Below are 21,007 nucleotides of genomic sequence, written 5' to 3' on the forward strand. Positions count from 1 at the left end.
TGTGTGAAAAAGGATTCTAACGAAAAGGAGACAGAATCATAACACGTGTGCGATGGCAGCAAGTAATAACTTCCACTGTACTCTTGTGATCTGTAGAGGATAAAACAATGTTGGAAGAAAGAGATGGAATATTTTCAAGAAGTCATTTGGCAAAGGAGAGAAATTCATGATTGACCGCAACCAATCACTCTGAAAAATGTGACCTAAATAAAAATGTACGTAGATCAAGTAACCTCTTTGCGAGGACGTGTACTGATAAGCAGAAATGTAAGTGCAACAGCCAGATGCAAAGGTAAATTTACTATACATCAAAACGTAGCAGAAACTGTAACTATCAAAAGTCAGGTGGCTGATTTTGTAAAGCAAAGAAATTAACTGTTAGGCAACAGTAGAAAAGTATGATGTTATCCAACGACATCCAACGACGGTACGACATAAACCATTGAAGAGCGATTCAATTTCAGAAACTTTGACCAGCAGCCTGGTCGACAACGATCTGTAGAAAGAACACTGACAAAATCGCTAAAGAGACGGTTTACATCACGCTTGTCGATTTTTTTCCTAGATAAATGCGTAGCAAAAAATTGTTTACCAGATAGAACGGGCACTAGACACTGCAAAAGTACAAAAATAGGAGGCTGGTTTTATCAAGAAATGAGAGAGACAGTGTTATGTATATACGAAGATAAACGAAACAGCACCCATTAAAACAAAGCCTCCTGGCCTGGGAACATTTTTGTATGTCTTTCACATTAGATTTAGTAGTAGTCTGCTGATAAAATCTTTTCACAATTCTGACTAGCTGCACAAAAATTATTTACGCTAGTCTTGTTTTCATTACTATTTCAAAAAGCATCTTCAAGGACCTGACGTCGTACTTATTAACTTATCTCTTAGTCATGATTTCACGTTGTTTTTTGCATATATTACTTAGTAATTTGAAGTATGAACACTTCACACTGCTTCAGTAACTTAATCCGTTTGTCTTTCAGGTACGAATGTGCTCGCCTGGCCGGGATATAAGTAGTTTCAGGCCTAAAACGCTAACTGAAAAGTGTTGTATATTACTTAATCAGAGATAAATGTTGTACGATAACAGAAGTAATGAGGCTTTTGGGGATGAAAAGTGTAATGCATCAAGCATGAATATACATAAAGTTTTCCTAGGGTAAGTAACACTAAAAACTGTACAACTAATTAGAATGTTGACTAACTACTTGCTATTTTATTCTGATAGGATTTATCCAACAATAGGCATCTCAGTACAATTTCCATTGCCTAAAAAAATATATGTATGTGTAATGAAATTAAGAATCATTGTGGTTGAGCGGCTGTTTAATTCACTCATCAGACAAAGGTTGTTATTTGTGTCCCTGTGAATGAGTATCAGTTTTATCTAATAATGAACCATATGTCTGACAAATGGGCACGAAAACGGAATTAATTATCGTAATCTTGTAGGATATGTGGAGCAGTGTGTTTGTCATCTATTAAAAGTCTTAAAATTGGGGGCAGAAAACAATTGTTCATGCTGTATGAGGTTAAAAGTTAATAAAAAGTAAATCATATATTTTTGTTGTTTCTCTGTTGAGGACTTGTGGATGTCAACTTATCTGACAACTTCTGCAATCAGTTTTAGTGAAGTATAGGCATATAAATAGGATGTTTACCTTAACTTCGTTATAACTTGTCTATCACATAATTCTTTCTGTAATTTAAGAATATCTCGTTCATTACTCATTTATATATGTGACAGTGTTTTACGTGAAGTGGTTTTTGTAATTGTGAGAAACTTGTAACGTAATCATATTGTTTATGTGAGAACATTTAGAAATACGAGGAATATATATGTTGCCATCCATCCTATATATATAGGTTGTTCTCTATGTTTAGTGTAAGAAGTACTCATATATTTCGAAACATGGAAAGTATTATGGTGAGGAAATTCGGTCCTTGCTGGATGTTGAATGCAAAACTGATTGTTATTTTAGTTTTCTGCATAATATGAAACTTAAGTCAACATTGTGCATAACAGATTTATAGCAACCAATTGTACAGAACAGAAGTTGATATTGGTACTTCCTTACGTTTTGTAGTTGTAAGCTGTGAATCAGTTACACTTGCTTACATTTAAAAGTGTCAGTAAAACAAAAAGATGAAGTGAAAAAGAAACTTTATAAAAATCTCTTGTATTTGTGAAACAGAGTGATTCGGCAAATGAAATAACAATGTTGAGTGCATTAATTTACAAAATATATAATGTTACAATACGAATATATAAATCAACATTTCTAGATAATAAATACTCTGTTACTCTTACCTACATCTCAGATATACAAATAGGTACATAGTTATTCCTAGGACTTCAAAGTATCCTTTTCACCTATGCAATTCCTCTTCGAGAAGACTTATTAAAATTTGTGAAAAATGTTTATAATTGTTATTAAAATTGGTCTGCGAAACATTCTGTACAACCAAACATTTCCACAAGTCTTATTCCTTTAACAACATCCTTTATTATGACTCTCCCATCCTTAAGTATTTGAACCCTGCATCACTGCCATCTGCACTACTTTCATTCATAGTGAGTGACATGTAAGCGCTAGGCACAGAAAGAGAAATTATTATAAATTAAAACTCTTACACACTCTAAGTGTAACTCAAATATTTGCCTTGCTTGTCGTTTCCAACACTGAACAAGTATTTTTGAAATTGATACGACACAGATAAAGAGCAGTTGTTGTTAGTTTCTTTGTTATTATTATTATTATTGCTTTAATCCTGCACTGCATGTAACTCCCACCTTAGAATTTCATATCTTTAACAGTCTTCCATCTTCCAGGTGAATCTCTCACTCCGTAATAGAAAGGTTTGCAATAGTAGAACGCAACAGATGTGCAAATCAACTGGACAACAATTCTACAACTAGTGAAACAAAATTTGCTGAAAATATGTACATTGTATATTTATTCATTTAGACAGTACAGTTATTGTATCCTCTCTCGCGGAGACTTTGGCTTTTTTCCGTTTCGGTGAGCTTGCACCTCCTCGGGGTCCGGCAGCCCAGCGATGCTCTCGCGTATGCGCGGCACGCTCTGGGTCTCGCGCATGCGCAGTCAACTCGCGCTCTCGTCGCGCACGCGCAGGAAGGCCGCCGTTCAGCTGAGCCGGCGCGCCAGCAGCGCTGTCGCCGTGTACAGCGCCAACGGCAGAGACAGCGACAGCGGGAGCTGCAGCGACGTCACCGCACTGCTCTTGTTGCCGTGCTGCATCGCCGCTGGGTGTTCCCCTACAAGCAGAGCCAAGAGACATCCATAAAACGCAGACTAAAATGAAAAGCAAAAATAAAAAATAAATATGTACTGTTCCAATTTCTACTAGTGCAAACTATATTTGATGAGACGTCAAAAACTATATAGACAATGAAACGAATTATTAACGCTGAAACTTCAGCACATGATACACAGGATGTTCAAAAAATGATGCCACTTCAAGTAGGAAAACGTCCTTCTAATTGGATTTATTATTTCTGATTAATTGAACAAAAAATAGGTAACACCTTGATGCAGAGACTGTTTACTGTCACTCACATCACGTCAATTAAGCTGAGACCCTAAACACTCTCAAAGAAAAGCACGGTAGGAATACGTATACAAGTTCACTATCAAGCGGCTGTTCAAGGAGGCACAGACAGAAAATATGACATATACAGCGAACTGTGGTCCACCAAACGTGATAACACGAGAAGTCTACATGCAAGCTGGGTATTCCTTCAGTTCTACGGATTTGTGCGATGCCATCTAATAACTTCCGTCTATCCACCTGTGGTGCCCATTTGCCATGTTGCAAGTGCCTGAGTAACATCCTTACAGATGGTGTAACGATCGAGACAGGGCCTTTACGAGAGCATAAGGTCGTAGCGGTGAGTGACACATTTATGATTCAAGTGGACATAGTAAGCAAAGATAGGTTAACGTAAGGACATGACACAAGGCGAGGAGGGGCAATCGTCTTTTGAAGTGTCCATGGCCATACGATATTTCAAGTTGCTAGATTTGTTGTTGTTGAAGGGCGGGATGTACAAGGTGTCTACAAGCAGTGGTGTAACATACGTGACCACGAAACACGATGTTAGAACTATGGTTGGAAAAATATGCTGACAGAGTGACATAATGGAGGCCCGTTTCACGGTTTGGGTATCAAAATCGCTTCCAAACTCGACAAGAATTGCTGTAGGCATTAGATGAATGTCCATTCCCGCCTTTTAGCGAGAGAACATTGCGAAGGGAACTGCATTTGGAGTTGGTCACCTAGCAGGAGGCCATTGCTGACACGGGCATATAAAGTTACACGTCTTCAATGGGCTAGAAATCATCGAACATGGTCAGTAGCTGACTGGCGCAACGTAGTGGGGTCTGACTACTTGCATTTTTGCCAGCCTTCAAATTACACACGACGTCGAATGCACTGAACGCAAAACGAAGCATTTCATCCTGTGTGCAAGGTCAGGCTCAAGCCGCACATGGATCTGTGATGATTTGGGGGTGTTTTTCTTACCATGAAACCGAGCGAGGTGGCGCAGTGGTAAGCACACTGCACTCACCTTCGGGAAGACGACGGCTCAAACTAGAGTCCAGCCATCATGATTTTGGTTTTCCCTGATTGCCCTGAATGGCTTCAGGCAAATGCCGCGATGGTACCTTTGAAAGGTCACGGCCGATTTCGTTGCCTATCCAGTGACTTTGTTGTCGACGGGACGTTAAATACTAATTTCCTATTTACCTTGAATTGGACCCTCTACTAAGGTGACCACTAACATGAACCAGCAAGTTTACGTCATAATTCTGAATTATCAAGTGTTGCCTCTCAGTCAAAATTTGCATGATTAATAAGCAATGGATGGCCCTATTTTTCAATAAGATGTCCACAACTTCATCGGGCTGGACGAATACGAGACTGGTTTTCTGAACGCTCCCCATTCCTATTCCATCTCGATTGGCCAGCTAAAAACGTGAGCTGAACGCTATCAAAAATCTGTGGGTGATGTTGTAACAGGAGGGTAAAACATCGACCTCAACTTTCCCACAATATGGTGGAATTGCGCTGTCAAATCCTCGGGGAGTGCCTTAACCTCGAAGCGACGTAACTATATAACCTTGGGTACTCGGTTTATAACCAAATCTGGGCGATTATCAAGTCCACGGGCGCAATTATGCGATATTAGAAGATGCTTGTAGCGCTTTCGCTAGGGGTGAAGAATTTTTTGTCCGATGATCTTACGCATCTGTACAGGATTCGCGCTATTCGTAGATTGTCATCTCAAGACACTGGAGATGTATACTCTCATTTTAGTAATTCGTGTCATTCGTATCGCCTGTCAGAGACCAGCTCGAAGATCAGTCTCGGTCTAACGAGAGACAGTTCCACCTTCACAGACATGCGCGTGCACAGAAGTTATAAATTTTGGATGCAGAAAATCTGCATCAGCTTTACGAACACCCTCTGAACGTAGGCCAAATGGGAGTTAAGAGTATAAATTCTCTTAGTCGAAATATAATTACATGTTTTCATGGCACGGTGAAATGTGAACGCTGCATACGTATAGCGCAACGATTTGTTAACACTTTACCTGAGCCGGCTTTGTGGCTGAGCGGTTCTAGGCACTTCAGTCCGGAACTGCGCTGCTGTTACGGTCGCAGGTTCCAACCTTGCCTCGGGCATGGATGTGTGTGATGTCCTTAGGTTAGCTAGGTTTAAGTAGTTCTAAGTCTAGGGGACTGATGACCTCAGATGTTAAGTCCCATAGTGCTCAGAGCCATTTGAACCATTTTTTTAACTTTACCTGAAGACGAGCTACACTACACGTGACTTTTGCAAGACCAAGCTACGTTCATGCTCCGAACGACACCATATCTTTCTGGGATTAGTGTTTTCTTCGTCAAGTGATTTCGATGGGATAGTCTTTGTTGCTCTCCCTATTCCCGATTTATCCCTATTCTACTTTTTCTTGTGTTGTTATCTTAAAAGATGATGCTTCGTCATTTATTCGCGAATTACAAAATGAAATTGATTGATGCGTTACGATAACTGCTCAACAAGTATGCAAGATATGTTTAAGAACATGCAAAAATGTGTTGAACTACATGAACTGCGTAATGGAAGTTACTTTCAACAACATTGACAGCTAAGTCTTTCTGCATTACATGGGGTACTTTTCGAACACAATGTACTGTAAGCTATATCTGATAAGACATCGCAGTAATAGATCCAATTACTGAAGGAAGATATCTTCGTCAATACGCAATACACAGAAGCATTATGAAATATAGGTACGAGAGTGTTCTAATGCAGTTCGTTGATAATTATATGGTAATGGTACTGGGTTGGCACTATGTTTTAAGGCAAACAGTCTAAGACAGTGGCTTTGTATTTCAAGGATTAGCTAGCTAGAGCCGCTGCTATGCTCGTGACAAGAACGTGGCCACTAGCTCGCCACACCAAATAATGCCGACAGTGTTCTAGCCACGTTTCCCAATAAAACCCACAATACAGTAAATCTACCATAAGATCATACATGGGGTGCTGCTCTTCTCGGATCTGCACACAGATCATCAAGTTCACACGATAGTTCGACAGTACAACTTGCCGCTATCTTCAGGTGAGTCCATTGAACTAGGCCGGCGACGTTGTATAGCCCAGGTCATAGCACTCGGCGACTATGAAGCTCGGTGTCATATATGGCGATTATATCTCTCAACCATGCTCTACGCCTACAAAGGTTTTAGCCAAAATAGCTTAGATCTCCGCAACCCCGAAGTTTTAGTACGGTACCCTTAAAATTCATACGTGTTCACCTCACCTGCCAAACCCATATTCACTTTCCCACATGCGTCCTATACCCACACCATTTCTCAAAGTCCTTGAACGTACAAAAGCTACACGTGTCATAAACCTGAGGACCAAACCCCATTGTCTCTACATATCTCTCCAATTTCTTCTTCTTTGATCGAGGTTCCAATATCCTTCCCACACCATTGACCACCATAAATCGTCACTAGTCTGCTCCACATTCCATTTATCCCTCAAGCAACGATCCATCCATCAACAATGCCCTCATCCCCTGCTCTCCTTTGCTAAACTTGTGACGTTCACTGGGATCTAAAGAAGCACCGTCTTCATCTAAACCATAACGGCAGCCACACCGTCGCCAATTCATTATTATAACAATACAAAATAAAACAGTCTTTTTTTTTATTTCAGTACCATTTTATCTGTATTGACCCTATGTCGAGCGCGGATTCCTCCGCTAGAGGAACTGGCGCGATGTTTCGAAATGATCACACTGCTTATTCACTTCCTTTGGTACAAAATTTATCTGCGTAAGAATATTAACAAGGCATATATCTTTACAGAAAGACAACGATGTCATACGAGCATAATAACAATAGTAATATTAATCAATCCATTGTCTGATCATCACTGTTGGTGTGAAATACTAAACGAGAAATCTCGCCGCAGTTAAAGGAAACTGTTTCATTACACATGAAACAGATGGGTTTTTGACACACTTAGTAAGAATATTTTATTTGCTGTGTTGGTGTTACACCTTTCCCTCTTAATGCCATTTCCATCTTCTATATTTCTCCTTTCTTCTGCTTCTTCTTCACGCTGTGGCCTATAACGTTTGAAACCCTGCCGAAGTTCCATATGAACTCCTGCGACGTGCAAAATACTTCAGATGCAACGAAGCAAAACTAACACATGGAATACTTCTTTCAGGATTGTTTTACTCCGAAAATAATTTTAATTGTTGCCAAAATGAAATACTTGTGGACTGATTCCACTCACACTGTTTATTGCGCAAAATATAATCATGGCCAAAGGCCTACATTTCTTGAACACTATAATGGAATAATTTTCGACATTTATTAGTATGTCCAGAACCCAAAATGCATAATCGTTCCTTTCGCTGTATCTTTAGCTACAGGTCCATCCAACTTCTTCTTCTTCGGTATTTCAAGCATTAGGCATTTGCCTGTTACGATGCCCGTCTCTTCCTTGGCCTTACCGAATTTCTTTGGCCCACCAAATTGTAATTCCGGACTTGATAAGATAGTCTGCCACAATTCATTCTGTCGAGATGTTCACTACATTTACTGCCGTTGTCTTCTGTTTTGTTTGTTAAGTTAAATATGTTTACTCTTTCTTAAGTAGCTATTTCTTAACTGTCTAATCTGGTAGCGCCTTTCACAGTCGCAAGAAATATCATTTCAGTTGACTGAACCTTACTTTCTTGTCGTTTCTTAATTACCCTCGACTCACTTCCATTGAGCAATGTGACGCAAAACTTCTTTCATGCCTTTTTTGTTTTGTTTCTAAAGTACCTGTTTACTGTTATATATATATATATATATATATATATATATATATATATATATATATATATATATATATATATATCCAAATTTTGCTGCTTCTTGGTCTATGTCAATATCATACTAATATGTCACATCACATCCTAGAGACACTTAGAATCACTGACCTGTCCTCCTGCTGTGTAGGTCACCATTATTTCTCTTCTTGTGGATTTCGACCTATGAATGTCATTGTTTTACTTCTGTTTGTGGATGCGGGTATACTGTAATATTCTGCTTTGTAACTCAAAAAACAAATTCATCTTTGCTCGTCATTTTATTTCATCTACATATAAAAGACACCTCAGGGTATTCCCTGTACCAACACATGCACGAAACAGATTCCCATTCATGCCATAAACTGTCTGTATACGTCTCAAAGAGCTTGGGAAAAATATTACAACTTCGTCTGAATACCCTGTTAGTGTCGACAGGATCACTCCAGCTCTCAGTTCACATCTAACATGATTGTTGTACTTTCTTGTAGGCTTCCTAAGGTGTCTATCAAATGTAATGCGTATCCACTTTTCTTCATTACGCTTCACAATATTTCTCAGATAACCTTATAAAAGACCTTTTCTATATCAACAGATGCTAAGTGGGTCTCTCGATTAAATTTCGCATGTATTTCAATAATCTGTTTCATTACAAACACTGCCTGTGCTGGTAGTCTTCTTCTATGGAAACCCATTTGTTCTTCACCTAAGGAACACTCTGACATTATTTTTAATCTACTGCGCAGGACCAGAGCGTGAACCATATAAGATGCGTCCAGTAAGCTAATTACTCCATAATTCTGTCAGTTACCTTTCGGTATTTTTTTTTAAATTTCAGACATAGATTTTCTTTAATTAACGGTATATTATAAAATGTGGCAAACTACATTTTCGGTAATATAAACACACAAAAGTATTCAAATACCTCAAGAATACTTCCTGCAAAAATTTTAATGGAGTTGGTTAATATTTAGGATAAGAAAGTTGGCACTGAACTTAAAAAAAGTTATGGAAAAATTGATTTTTAAATTTTATTCGAAAGTGAATGCTAAGACACATACCCCGTAAAACTCACCAGCACCCTACTTTTTCGTTTACTGATAATGTAAAGCTTTTTGTTGTTGATATTTCAAGACCAGGCTAGCCTTTTTCTTGAACTTTTCCATCCTCAAGCAGCATCTTGTCAATTGCTTGATCACCCGTTGATAGATAGCTAAGCAGACCTTCTTCTGGGCGGTTCATAAAAGACAGCTACTTTCTTCTGTCTTCAAACATTTCATATTGAACAGAGAAACGGTTTCTGCTTGACCGTAAAGTATGTATTTTTCTTTTCGTTTTTTCTCTGGGACAGTTGGACCAAGTATACCGTGCAAACTTTTGTCTTGCCAGCAGTGCATCAGACGCTAGTCTGTGATAGACAGCTACTGTTTTGATCACACTGGCAGGCGTCAGTGTGCCATGGTAACACGAGCAATCCATATTTCAAGTATTTCTTAGACATACTTGTAATTCGAACACAGTCATATAATTTTGGAATCTAAAAGTAAACTCTCCAAGATATGAAACAGCCATTAAAATTTTTTTGAAGGGTGGAGTGTTCCCTTACACTTTGTCGCCGCAACTAACTACTGAACTTTAAACTGTAAATCGCGGAGATTCTGATGATCCTCTAGTGAAACTGAAGAACGAAACCCGTCAAATTTTCACGAAAAAATTGTAACAGTCGCTGTCTCCGCTGCAGGCAATACCAGCCAGCTCTAGCCAAAGTGATCGTCATCTAATATATCCTAAATTGTGATTCTTCAGTTTCTCCCGGCGTATTTGTTGCTCGAACAGTCCACGGGTATACTGCCCGTTCATAGTGTCCAATAGGCACAATATTTCGGCAATCAGGCATGTCACCATCGTCAGGTGCGCTGACGAACATCATGTGTATCGTCAACGCCGCTACCGCATACCTGTCTACAAACATATTATTAGCCTCGAAAATAAACTTGGAGGCAATGGTACAGCACAAACAGTTATATTAAATGGACTAATTTTCTTCCGTGGCTGCAGGGTTAACTTTACTCTCGACGTCGCTACTGGTAATTCTGATAGTGGTTGGTTTACCCTAGCCATCGTTCGATGTGAAAACGCCTCCCTACCTGGATTGGAATCCTTCGCCGATCGAGATGTACTCGCCTACAAGACCTGGCATTGTGGTATCGCCCCGAAGACGCAAAGTAGACCTAGTTCTGTATACAGTAATATGCCATTTGCATTGTATACACGCTCTTGTAGAAAAGTTAGTTATGATGAAAAAATTCATGTATGGATGAAAGGACTTGGTGTACTTGCCGGAAATGTAACTGTAACTGGAGACATTACATTGTACTATAATTATTAATAAAGATTGATCCTTGACCTCTGTAACCGCTAGTCGTACATCTAGAACCGGGGGCTCAAGGATGCAACAACTTGTCAGCACACCTGACGATGGCGACGTGTCTGATAGCCGAAATACTGTGCCCATTGGACTCCATGAACTGGCAGTATACCCGTGGACTGTTCGAGCATGTCCTAAATTTTCTTTCCCATTCTCCTGTGCGTTATTCCTGTCAGCAACTTGGATGTATGTGATAGTATGTTTACAGTCGGATAGTTTCCACAACTATCTGCCTTTGATATTATATTTCATCCACAAATCTCAAATCTCGTAATAAGACGGTGCACTCTGCGCGTTTTTAATCTGCTGTGAAGCCAAATCTTTAATGAGCTGTGCAGCAGGAAGGTGCCGCGTTTCAGGCCCTCAGCTGAGATGTGGCGACCCTCCAGGAGAGTCTAGGCAGCTGCCGGCGGACAGGTGGAGGCGACGCGCCCGCAGCGCCCGTCGATCGGCGACTTTTGCTCGCAGGCTGCACTGTGGCTATGTCCTGTCCTCCCCCTGCTCCTTCCCACCACTCCACCACCGCCGCATCGCTCCGTGCGGCGCTTTTACAGCGCGCGCCCACCTTTCCTCTTTTACTCCCTCCGTTATCCGTCGGACATTGTGAAAGAGGTTTCGGTGATTTCGCGGGCCATTGAACGCGCCTCGCTTCGTGACAGGGAAGAGCGGTGCGGTCGCGACCGTCTGGAAGCCGGCTCCGGGCGCGGGCCTTCTGGAAACCGCGCATCACGTAAAATGAAAATCATTTCCCTCGGAATTTGCCGAAGCTGTGTGCAGCAGTCTGAGGAGAAACCACCACCCCGCAGACCGTCTTTTGAAGCCTCCAACCGCTGTGACAACACAGCCGCCCTCATTTCCTCGCTTCCATATTTCAGTGCACTTGTCGAGCTCTTTATTCCTCGACACATATCGGAATACATTTCGGTATGAAACGAAAAGCGCTGTAGACGGGGACACATCAGGAGGTGTAGCGATACCATAGGGTTTGCACAAAGTAGCGCCTGAAACCATTTTGTATGCTGTAGGTCACACAATATATTCACACACCATATGTTGCAGGCAGTGGGTGCAGACGGATAGCTAGAATCAATCTTTCCGGCTGAAGCGGTAGATTCCGTCTTCCTTGATTTCCGGAAGAATTCCGATAGTGTACCATCCCGAAAAGGAAAGGATAGTATTTTGATCTTCAACCCTGTGACATGTTTAGTGCTTCTAAATATGTTTACCGAACTTGAAGTTAGGGGAGACTTTAATCTACTGATAGAGGATGGGTTCTACTGGGCTTTGCCGTGCGGGATTAGCCGAGCGGTCTATGGCGCTACAGTCATGGACTATGCGGCTCATCTCGGCGGAGGTTCGAGTCCTCCCACGGGCATGGATGTGTGTGTTTGCCCTTAGGATAATTTTGGTTAAGGAGTGTGTAAGCTTAGGGACTGATAACTTTAGCAGTTCAGTCCCATAATATTTCACACACATTTGAAAATTTTTCTACTGGCTTTGAAATAACTTCCGGGAATTCAGCCAGGTAACACTTTCAGCGACTGCCGACATTTCGGCGGGAGAACATCCCGCCATTTCAAGACAAACTGCATTGAAAATGGCGGGGTGTTCTCCCGCCGAAATATCGGCAGTCACTGAAATTGTTACCTGGGTGAAATCCCGGAAGTTATCTGAAAGTTGTATACGCCAGGAGAAACTCAGATTCTACTGGGGTTTAGCACTTGTAAGGGAAGGCAGATTTTTGGGGTCTGGCGATTTCAGATCCTTTTCTGACACGAGGAGCAACTGGACAAGGCTTTTATAAGAGTAGAGAACTGTGTAACAATTTAACCTCAATGACGCTATAGTAATTTCAACTTCTTATGGACTAGTTTTTAAGTGGGTAGTATTTTGGGGTGTCAGTTTGCATTTTTGGATTCGTACAGAATATTTTAGTGTGTCAGTAAGATGGACGGGATGGTTGCACATAACGAAATGGGGCGTTGCGAGTAGAGCAGGACAAGAAGTTTCATCAGTTAACAGAAGTATATGGATGGAGACAGGTGGATTGGGAGATCAGCTGCTTATAGCATGTAAAGGAGAGGGGAAAGCATCGATCCTCTGGGCACTCTTACTGACACAAGATACTGGTTAACGACGGCAAAAGAGGTACTGTGTCCCATTAAGAGTACTATGAAGTGGATATCAGTGACTGCAAGTCTGCGTGCTTATAGCTGTACTTGATTAAAAGCGTTTTCGTAGAGGAACATTGTTCATTCGTTTGGAAAAAAGGAGGTTATGAAGTCGAGAAACTTACTGTTTTGGATATACTTTTGACGGAAAGCACTCAGGGTGTAAGGAAGAGGTAGGTACTGTACATGGTAATTATAGAAGTACTGAGCTGCAGTGAATTCAAATACCTTGCAGATGACGGAAATAGGGTATGTTGAGTTTAAGGAATAGTAGCTTTCTGAAGATATTCCACGGCTCGGGATAAAAGCACGCCAGTAGAAAAATAATGAAAAGCCTGGTTAGAGCTTTCCGAAAGAACAAAGGATTTCATTAAGGTGGTGATAGGTAATGCCCTGACAACCAGGTTCTCTGTGGTACTGTTGCTTGAAAGTTTCGTAAATGAAACAAAAATTAATGTCGCATTTATTTTTTTTTATTGATATGTTACCAGCTGTGAGGCAAAAGATAATGAGTGGAAGTTACGCAGGAGAGGAAAATGGGGACACTCATTTGCACTGTTGATGCCGTAGATAGCTCTGCAGTATTTTGTTAAGGTCATGTGGTCTGGTGTTGAGTTCTGAACGTGCCTATTCCTCAATACTACTGTTTCTGTGCCTGGGAAGTTTTGGATGGGTTGTTGTAAATGACGGTTGCGTCCTTGTTATTGCTATGTAGGAAGGATTGGTTCAGTTGAAGGAATTCTCTTAGGAAAAGAGGAGCATGTGGGGGCGAGTGAGGTGTTAGAGATAAATGTGGTAAATATATTTATTAGTGTATATGGCTTGAGATAAGATATATTGATGAAAGGATGTGATGATGCCTTTGCGATTAGAGATTTGAAGAGTAATTGGAATATTGGAAGACACTGTAAAGGGTGTGAGAATGATAGTTTATGAATTTTGTAGTGGGAAGAGGCTGGGTGCTAAAGAGCAGGTTATGTCTGCTACATGGGGTTGGGTTGTTTGGGGAAGGAGACCAGACAGCGAGGTTATCGGTCTCATCGGATTAAGTAAGGGTGGGGAAGGAAGTCGACCGTGCCCTTTCAGAGGAACCATCCCGGCATTTGCCTGGAGCGATTTAGTGAATTCACGGAAAACCTAAATCAGGATGGCCAGACGCGGGATAGAACCGTCTGCTGCATGGGCCATGGTGTATTGTGTTGACGACAGAGAGATTATCAGTTGCAGACACGTGCAGTGATGCACACATATGCGATAGGTGGGGAAAATATCGTGTGCAGTCGTTATGTGTTTTTGGGATGGGAATACGGTCACACTGTAGCGTGATGGTATATAAAGAAACGTAGAAACACACTGACACACGCCTAGGTAGAGTTCTAGCAGCATACTCTTTCTTCCACCTCTGAACCCCTACAGTTATCAAGTCAACCAGGTAGTAAGTGAGCAAGGTCATGTGCAGTGTTCAAGACGAAACGTTATATGTAGTGAAAAGCTAAATTATGACGTACTGTCTTTGAAAACATTTACTGTTTGCATCTAATACAAACAGAAAGGTCAATGAATGCATGAAGCGAACAGAAAAGGAAAGGAAGTGATAAATTAAAACCCTGTTACTGTTGTTGTTGTTGTCTTCAGTCCTAAGACTGGTTTGATTCAGCTCTCCATATTACTCTATCTTCATCTCCTAATAACAACTGTAATCTACTTTCTTCTGAGTCTACTTACTGTACTCATCTCCTGGTGTCCATGTCTCTACGATTTTTACCTCCCTCGCTAACCCTCCTCCCTCCCCTTGATGTGTCAGAATCCTTTCTATTTACCGTTTACGTTCTTTTAGTCAAGCTGAGCTACACATTTATTGTCTTCCCATTTCTATTCAGAACCTCCTCATTAGTTACGTGATCTACCCACCTAACCCTCATTAATGTTCTGTAGTAAATTTTGAAAACATTTCTCGTGGAGAATAGGTGATTTTTTACTACTTTAAAATCTGCATAAACAGTTTCGACTACAATACAACAATAAAGGTTCCTTGCGGTCGGGACTGTTTATGCTCATTTTAAAATTCTCTGTAGCACCACATTTCAAAGGCTTCTATTCTCTTCTTGTCTGAACTGTATATGTTCCTTTTTTCACTTCAATTCATGGCTACACTCCAGAAAAATGCTTTCAGAAAATACTTCACTACACTTAAACCTATATTTAATATTAACAAATTTCTCTTCTTGGCCGGCCGTGGTGGCCGAGCGGTTCTAAGTGCTACAGTCTGGAACCGCGCGACCGCTCCGGTTGCAGGTTCGAATCCTGCCTCGGGCATGGATGTGTGTGTTGTCCTTAGGTTAGTTAGGTTTAAGTAGTTCTAAGTCCTAGGGGACTGATAACCTCAGAAGTTAAGTCCCATAGTGCTCAGAGCCATTTTTTCCTCTTCTTGAGAAACGCTTTTCTTGTCATTGCCAGCCTACATTTAATGTCCTCTCTACCTCGATCATGGCAACGGCCTTGCCGTAGTGGATACACCGGTTCCCGTCAGATCACCGAAGATAATCGCTGTCGGGCGTGGCCGGCACTTGGATGGCTAACCATCAGGGCCACCGTGCGCTGTTGCCATTTTTCGGGGTGCACTCTGCCTCGTGGTGCCACTTGAGGAGCTGATCGACTGAATAGTAGCGGCTTCGGTCAAAGGAAACAATCATAAAGACCGGGAGAGCGGTGTGCTGACCACATGCTCCTCCTATCCACATCCTCACCTCAAGATGACACGGCGATCGGATGATCACGATAGGCCACTTGTGGCCTGAAGACGGAGTGCCACTTCGATCATCATCTGTTATTTCACTGCCCAAACAGCACGACTCACCTACTACCTTTAGTGCCTCATTTCCTAATCTAATTGCGTCAGCATTAATTGATTTAATTCGACTACTTTCTGTAACCCATGCTTCTTTTTTGTTGTTCTTCCTTTTATAATCTCCATTCGAGACATCGTCCATTCCTTTAAACTGCTCTCCGAAGTCCTTTTCCGTCGGTGACTGGAACACAATGCCATCGGCAAATGTTGAGAGTTTTTGTTTCTTGCCCTTGAACCTTAATGCCTACTCTATATTTTTTTATTTTTTTTCGTTTACTGCTTATCCAATGTAGAGACTGAATAACATCGGGGATAATCTACAGCCCCACGTCACGCCCTTCTCAACCACTGCTTCTCTTTCAAGCCCCTCGACTCTTATAACTAACGTCTGGTCTCTATACAAGTTGCAAATAGCGTTTCACTCCCTGTATTTTACGCCTACTAAATCCTGTAGATGTATACATTCGTAGTTTGATAATTTGAATGTGCGGCAAGGAAATAACAGAATGTGTATAATTTAATAATTAACTTTAGTACAGGCCGCTGATTATGATGTATGAAGACCTAATAGATATTTGTTTCAATAGATAATGAGTACCCAGCAGCAAAAGATTAATTTTTTCATATCTCTGTGACACAGGTCTTTTTGCAATTTCGGCAGGGATGCGGCTATGGATTTTAATAGCTGCAGTAAAAATCTTGTTTGGTCAACGCCGGTGGAGAAATCATAAGGTGCAGGGCGATTGGGGTGGATATAGGTAACTAAACTGGTTATTGTTCGATTTTCGAAGTTTTGCCAACCTTGTGCCAGTATTTATTTGGCAAGGTGAGCCTGTTCCATTCGCTTAGTGCACTCGAAGAGAGCTACTCTGGTGTAAAACATAGCCGATGTTCTGTCTGAGCCAGTACGCACCTCAGTAAGAGATACTGCCGACAGCGGATGGAGAATACCGAGAGGCATTTTAGTGATCATTCACTGTGCAACGCTTCTACACATCTACATCTGCATATCTACATTTATATTCCGCAAGTCACGCAACTGCCTGTGGCGGAGGGCACTTTACGTGCCACTGTCATTACCTCCATTTCCTGTTCCAGTCGCGTATGGTTCGCGGGGAAGGACGACTGCCGGAAAGCCCCCTCTAATTTAACATTCGTGATCTCCTCGGGAGTTATTAGGAGGGGAATGCAATATATTCGATACCTCATCCAGAAACGCACCTTCTCGAAACCAGGACAGCATGCTACACCGCGATGCAGAGCGCCTCTCTTGCAGAGTCTGCCACCTGAGTTTGCTAAACATCTCCGTAATGCTATCGCGCTTACCAAATAACTCTGTGACGAAACGCGCCGCTCCCCTTTGGATCTTCTCTACATCTAAATCTACATGATTACTCTGCAATTCACATTTAAGTGCTTGGCAGAAGGTTAATCGAACCACAATCATACTATCTCTCTACCATTCCACTCCCGAACAACGCGCGGGAAAAACGAACACCTAAACCTTTATGTTCGAGCTCTGATTTCTATTATTTTATTGTGATGATCATTCCTACCTATGTAGGTTGGGCTCAACAAAATATTTTCGCATTTGGAAGAATAAGTTGGTGACTGAAATTTCGTAAATAGACCTCGGCGCGACGAAAAACGTCTTTGCTTTAATGACTTCCATCCCAACTCGCGTATCATATCTGTCACACTCTCTCCCCTATTACGTGATAATACAAAACGAGCAGCCCTTTTTTGCACCCTTTCGATGTCCTACGTCAATCCCACCTGGTAAGGATCCCACACCGCGCAGCAATATGCTAACAGGATGAACGAGTGTAGCGTAAGTTGTCTCTTTAGTGGACTTGTTGCATCTTCTAAGTGTCCTGTCAATGAAACGCAACCTTTGGCTCGCCTTCCCCACAATATTAACTACGTGGTCTTTCCAACTGAAGTTGTTCGTAATTTTAACACCCGGGTACTTAGTTGAACTGACAGCCTTGAGAATTGTACTATTTATCGAGTAATCGAATTACAACGGATTTCTTTAGGAACTCATGTGGATCACCTCACACTTCTCGTTATTTAGCGTCAACTGCCCCCTGCCACACCATACAGCAATCTTTTCTAAATCGCTTTGCAGCTGATACTGGTCTTCGGATGACCTTACTAGACGGTAAATTACAGCATCATCTGCGAACAACCTAAGAGAACTGCTGAGATTGTCACCCAGGTCATTTATAAAGATCAGGAACAGCAGAGGTCCCAGGACGCTTCCCTGGGGAACACCTGATATCACTTCAGTTTTACTCGATGATTTGCCGTCTATTACTACGAACTGCGACCTTCCTGACAGGAACTCACGAATCCAGTCGCACAACTGAGACGATACCCCATAGGCCCGCAGTTTGATTAGAAGTCGCTTGTGAGGGACGGTGTCAAAAGCTAGAAATACGGAATCAACTTGAGATCCCCTGTCGATAGCGGCCATTACTTCGTGCGAATAAAGAGCTAGCTGCGTTGCACAAGAACGATGTTTTCTGAAACCATGCTGATTACGTATCAATAGATCGTTCCCTTCGAGGTGATTCATAATGTTTGAATACAGTATATGCTCCAAAACCCTACTGCAAACCGACTTCAATGATATGGGTCTTTAGTTCGATGGATTACTCCTACTACCCTTCTTAAACACTGGTGCGACCTGTGCAATTTTCCAATCTGTAGGTACAGATCTATCGGTGAGCGAGCGGTTGTATATGATTGCTAAGTAGGGAGCTATTGCATCAGCGTAATCTGAAAGGAACCTAATCGGTATACAATCTGGACCTGAAGACATGCCCGTATCAAGCGATTTGAGTTGTTTCGCAACCCTTAAGCTATCTACTACTAAGAAACTCATGCTAGCTGCTGTTCGTGTTTCAAATTCTGGAATATTCCATTCGTCTTCCCTGGTGAAGGAATTTCGGAAAACTGCGTTCAATAACTCCGCTTTAGCGGCACAGTCGTCGGTAACAGTACCATCGGCACTGAGCAGCGAAGGTATTGACTGCGTCTTGCCGCTTGTGTACTTTACATACGACCAAAATTTCTTCGGATTTTCTACCAAATTTCGAGACAATGTTTCGTTGTGGAACCTATTAAAGGCATCTCGCATTGAAGTCCGTGCCAAATTTCGCGCGTCTGTAAATTTTAGCCAATCTTCGGCATTTCGCATTCTTCTGAACTTCGCATGCTTTTTCCGTTGCCGCTGCAACAGCGTTCGGACCTGTTTTGTGTACTATGGTTGATCAGTTCCATCTCTTACCAATTTATGAGGTATGAATCTCTCAATTGCTGTTGCTACTATATCTTTGAATTTGAGACACATCTCGTCTACATTTGCATAGTCAGTTCGGAAGGAATGGAGACTGCCTCTTAGGAAGGCTTCTAGTGACACTTGATCCGGTTTTTTAAATAAAATTACTTTGCGTTTGTTTCTGGTGGATTTGGAAGAAACGATATTGAGCCTAGCTACAACGACCTGGTGATCACTAATCCCTGTATCAGTCATGATGCTTTCTATTAGCTCTGGATTGTTTGTGGCTAAGAGGTCAAGTGTGTTTTCGCAACCATTTACAATTCTCTATCTCCTCTGTCAACCCAACCTGGTACGGATCCCACACTGATGGGCAATACTCAAGTATAGGTCGAACGAGTGTTTTGTAAGCCACCTCCTTTGTTGATGGACTACATTTTCTAAGGACTCTGCCAATGAATCTCAACCTGGCAACCGCCTTACCAACAATTAATTTTATATGGTCATTCCACTTAAAATCGTTCTGTACGCATATTCGCAGATATACAGGGTGATTCAAAAAGAATACCACAACTTTAAAATGTGTATTTAATGAAAGAAACATAATATAACCTTCTGTTATACATCATTACAAAGATTATTTAAAAAGGTTTTTTTCACTCAAAAGCAAGTTCAGAGATGTTCAATATGGCCCCCTCCAGACACTCGAGCAATATCAACCCGATACTCCAACTCGTTCCACACTCTCTGTAGCATATCAGGCGTAACAGTTTGGATAGCTGCTGTTATTTCTCGTTTCAAATCATCAATGGTGGCTGGGAGAGGTGGCCGAAACACCATATCCTTAACATACCCCCATAAGAAAAAATCGCAGGGGGTAAGATCATCACTCGTTCTCGGCCGTCCAGGACTTTTCCCTTTGCACAAACACCCATTCTCTGTAAACTGTTTATACCAACGTTTAATACACCACCTATCAGGAGATTTAACAACATACTTCGTTCGAAATGCACGCTGAACAACTGTGTCGATTCACTTCTGCCGTACTCAATAACACAAAAAGCTTTCTGTTGAGCGGTCGCCATCTTAGCATCAACTGACGCTGACGCCTAGTCAACAGCGCCTCAAGCGAACAAATGTACAACTAAATGAAACTTTATAGCTCCCTTAATTCGCCGACAGATAGTGCTTAGCTCTGCCTTTTGTCGTTGCAGAGTTTTAAATTCCTAAAGTTGTGGTATTCTTTTTGAATCACCCTGTATTACAGAAGTAACTGCTACTAGTGTTCGTCCGCTACCTTCGGTCTCATAACATTCGGCTCCGTAACCCTAGTGGTCTCAGAGGCGGCCAGAGGATGGAAATAAAGCGCGTTGCCGCTCCCACTCACCGTTGATGACGTGCACGTTGACGCTGGCTGCGCTGGCCAGCGTGGGCACGCACGTGTAGTTGCCCGAGTCTGAGGGCCTGGCGTCGGCGATGTAGAGGCGCGACGTGAGAGCGTCCGTCCAGTCGGTGTCGATGCGCAGGCGCGCGCCGGGCGCGGGCGCCGGCGCCGGCTGCAGGATGGCGGCGCCGCGGTACCAGAACACGGTGCCGAGGTCGTGCGGGCCCTGGCTGATGGAGCACACCACGCTCAGCGCGCTGCCCTTCTTCACGTACAGGTCGCTCGGGCCCGCGATGCGCGCCTTCGCCTCTGCAACAGGTGGCCGGCAGGTGTGCGCGTCAGGGATGATGACAGTCAATTAGGCATGCAAATGAAAAACATAACATTATGTAGTAACACTAACTTCTTACAGGAAATGTTCATAAAGCAATGCAATTTGTAACGGTTCTTTATTTGAGAAACCATTACCACACGCCAACC

At 42.1% G+C, this 21,007-nt stretch overlaps 1 protein-coding gene across 1 annotated transcript in view; it reads right to left on the reverse strand.

Annotated features, from left to right (window-relative positions):
• Window positions 1–2,190: 2,190 nt before the first annotated feature.
• Window positions 2,191–21,007, reverse strand: part of LOC126187816 (uncharacterized) — a 555,698-nt gene continuing 536,881 nt past the window's right edge. The window contains exons 3-4 of the mRNA XM_049929103.1: window positions 20,531–20,836; window positions 2,191–3,289 (exon numbers count right to left, since the gene is read on the reverse strand). Of these exons, the coding sequence (XP_049785060.1) occupies window positions 3,159–3,289; window positions 20,531–20,836 (437 nt within the window). The 3' untranslated portion in view covers window positions 2,191–3,158. The remainder of the gene's footprint in view (window positions 3,290–20,530; window positions 20,837–21,007) is intronic.

Source organism: Schistocerca cancellata, chromosome 5 (genome assembly GCF_023864275.1).
Source record: "Schistocerca cancellata isolate TAMUIC-IGC-003103 chromosome 5, iqSchCanc2.1, whole genome shotgun sequence".
NCBI lineage: Eukaryota > Metazoa > Arthropoda > Insecta > Orthoptera > Acrididae > Schistocerca > Schistocerca cancellata.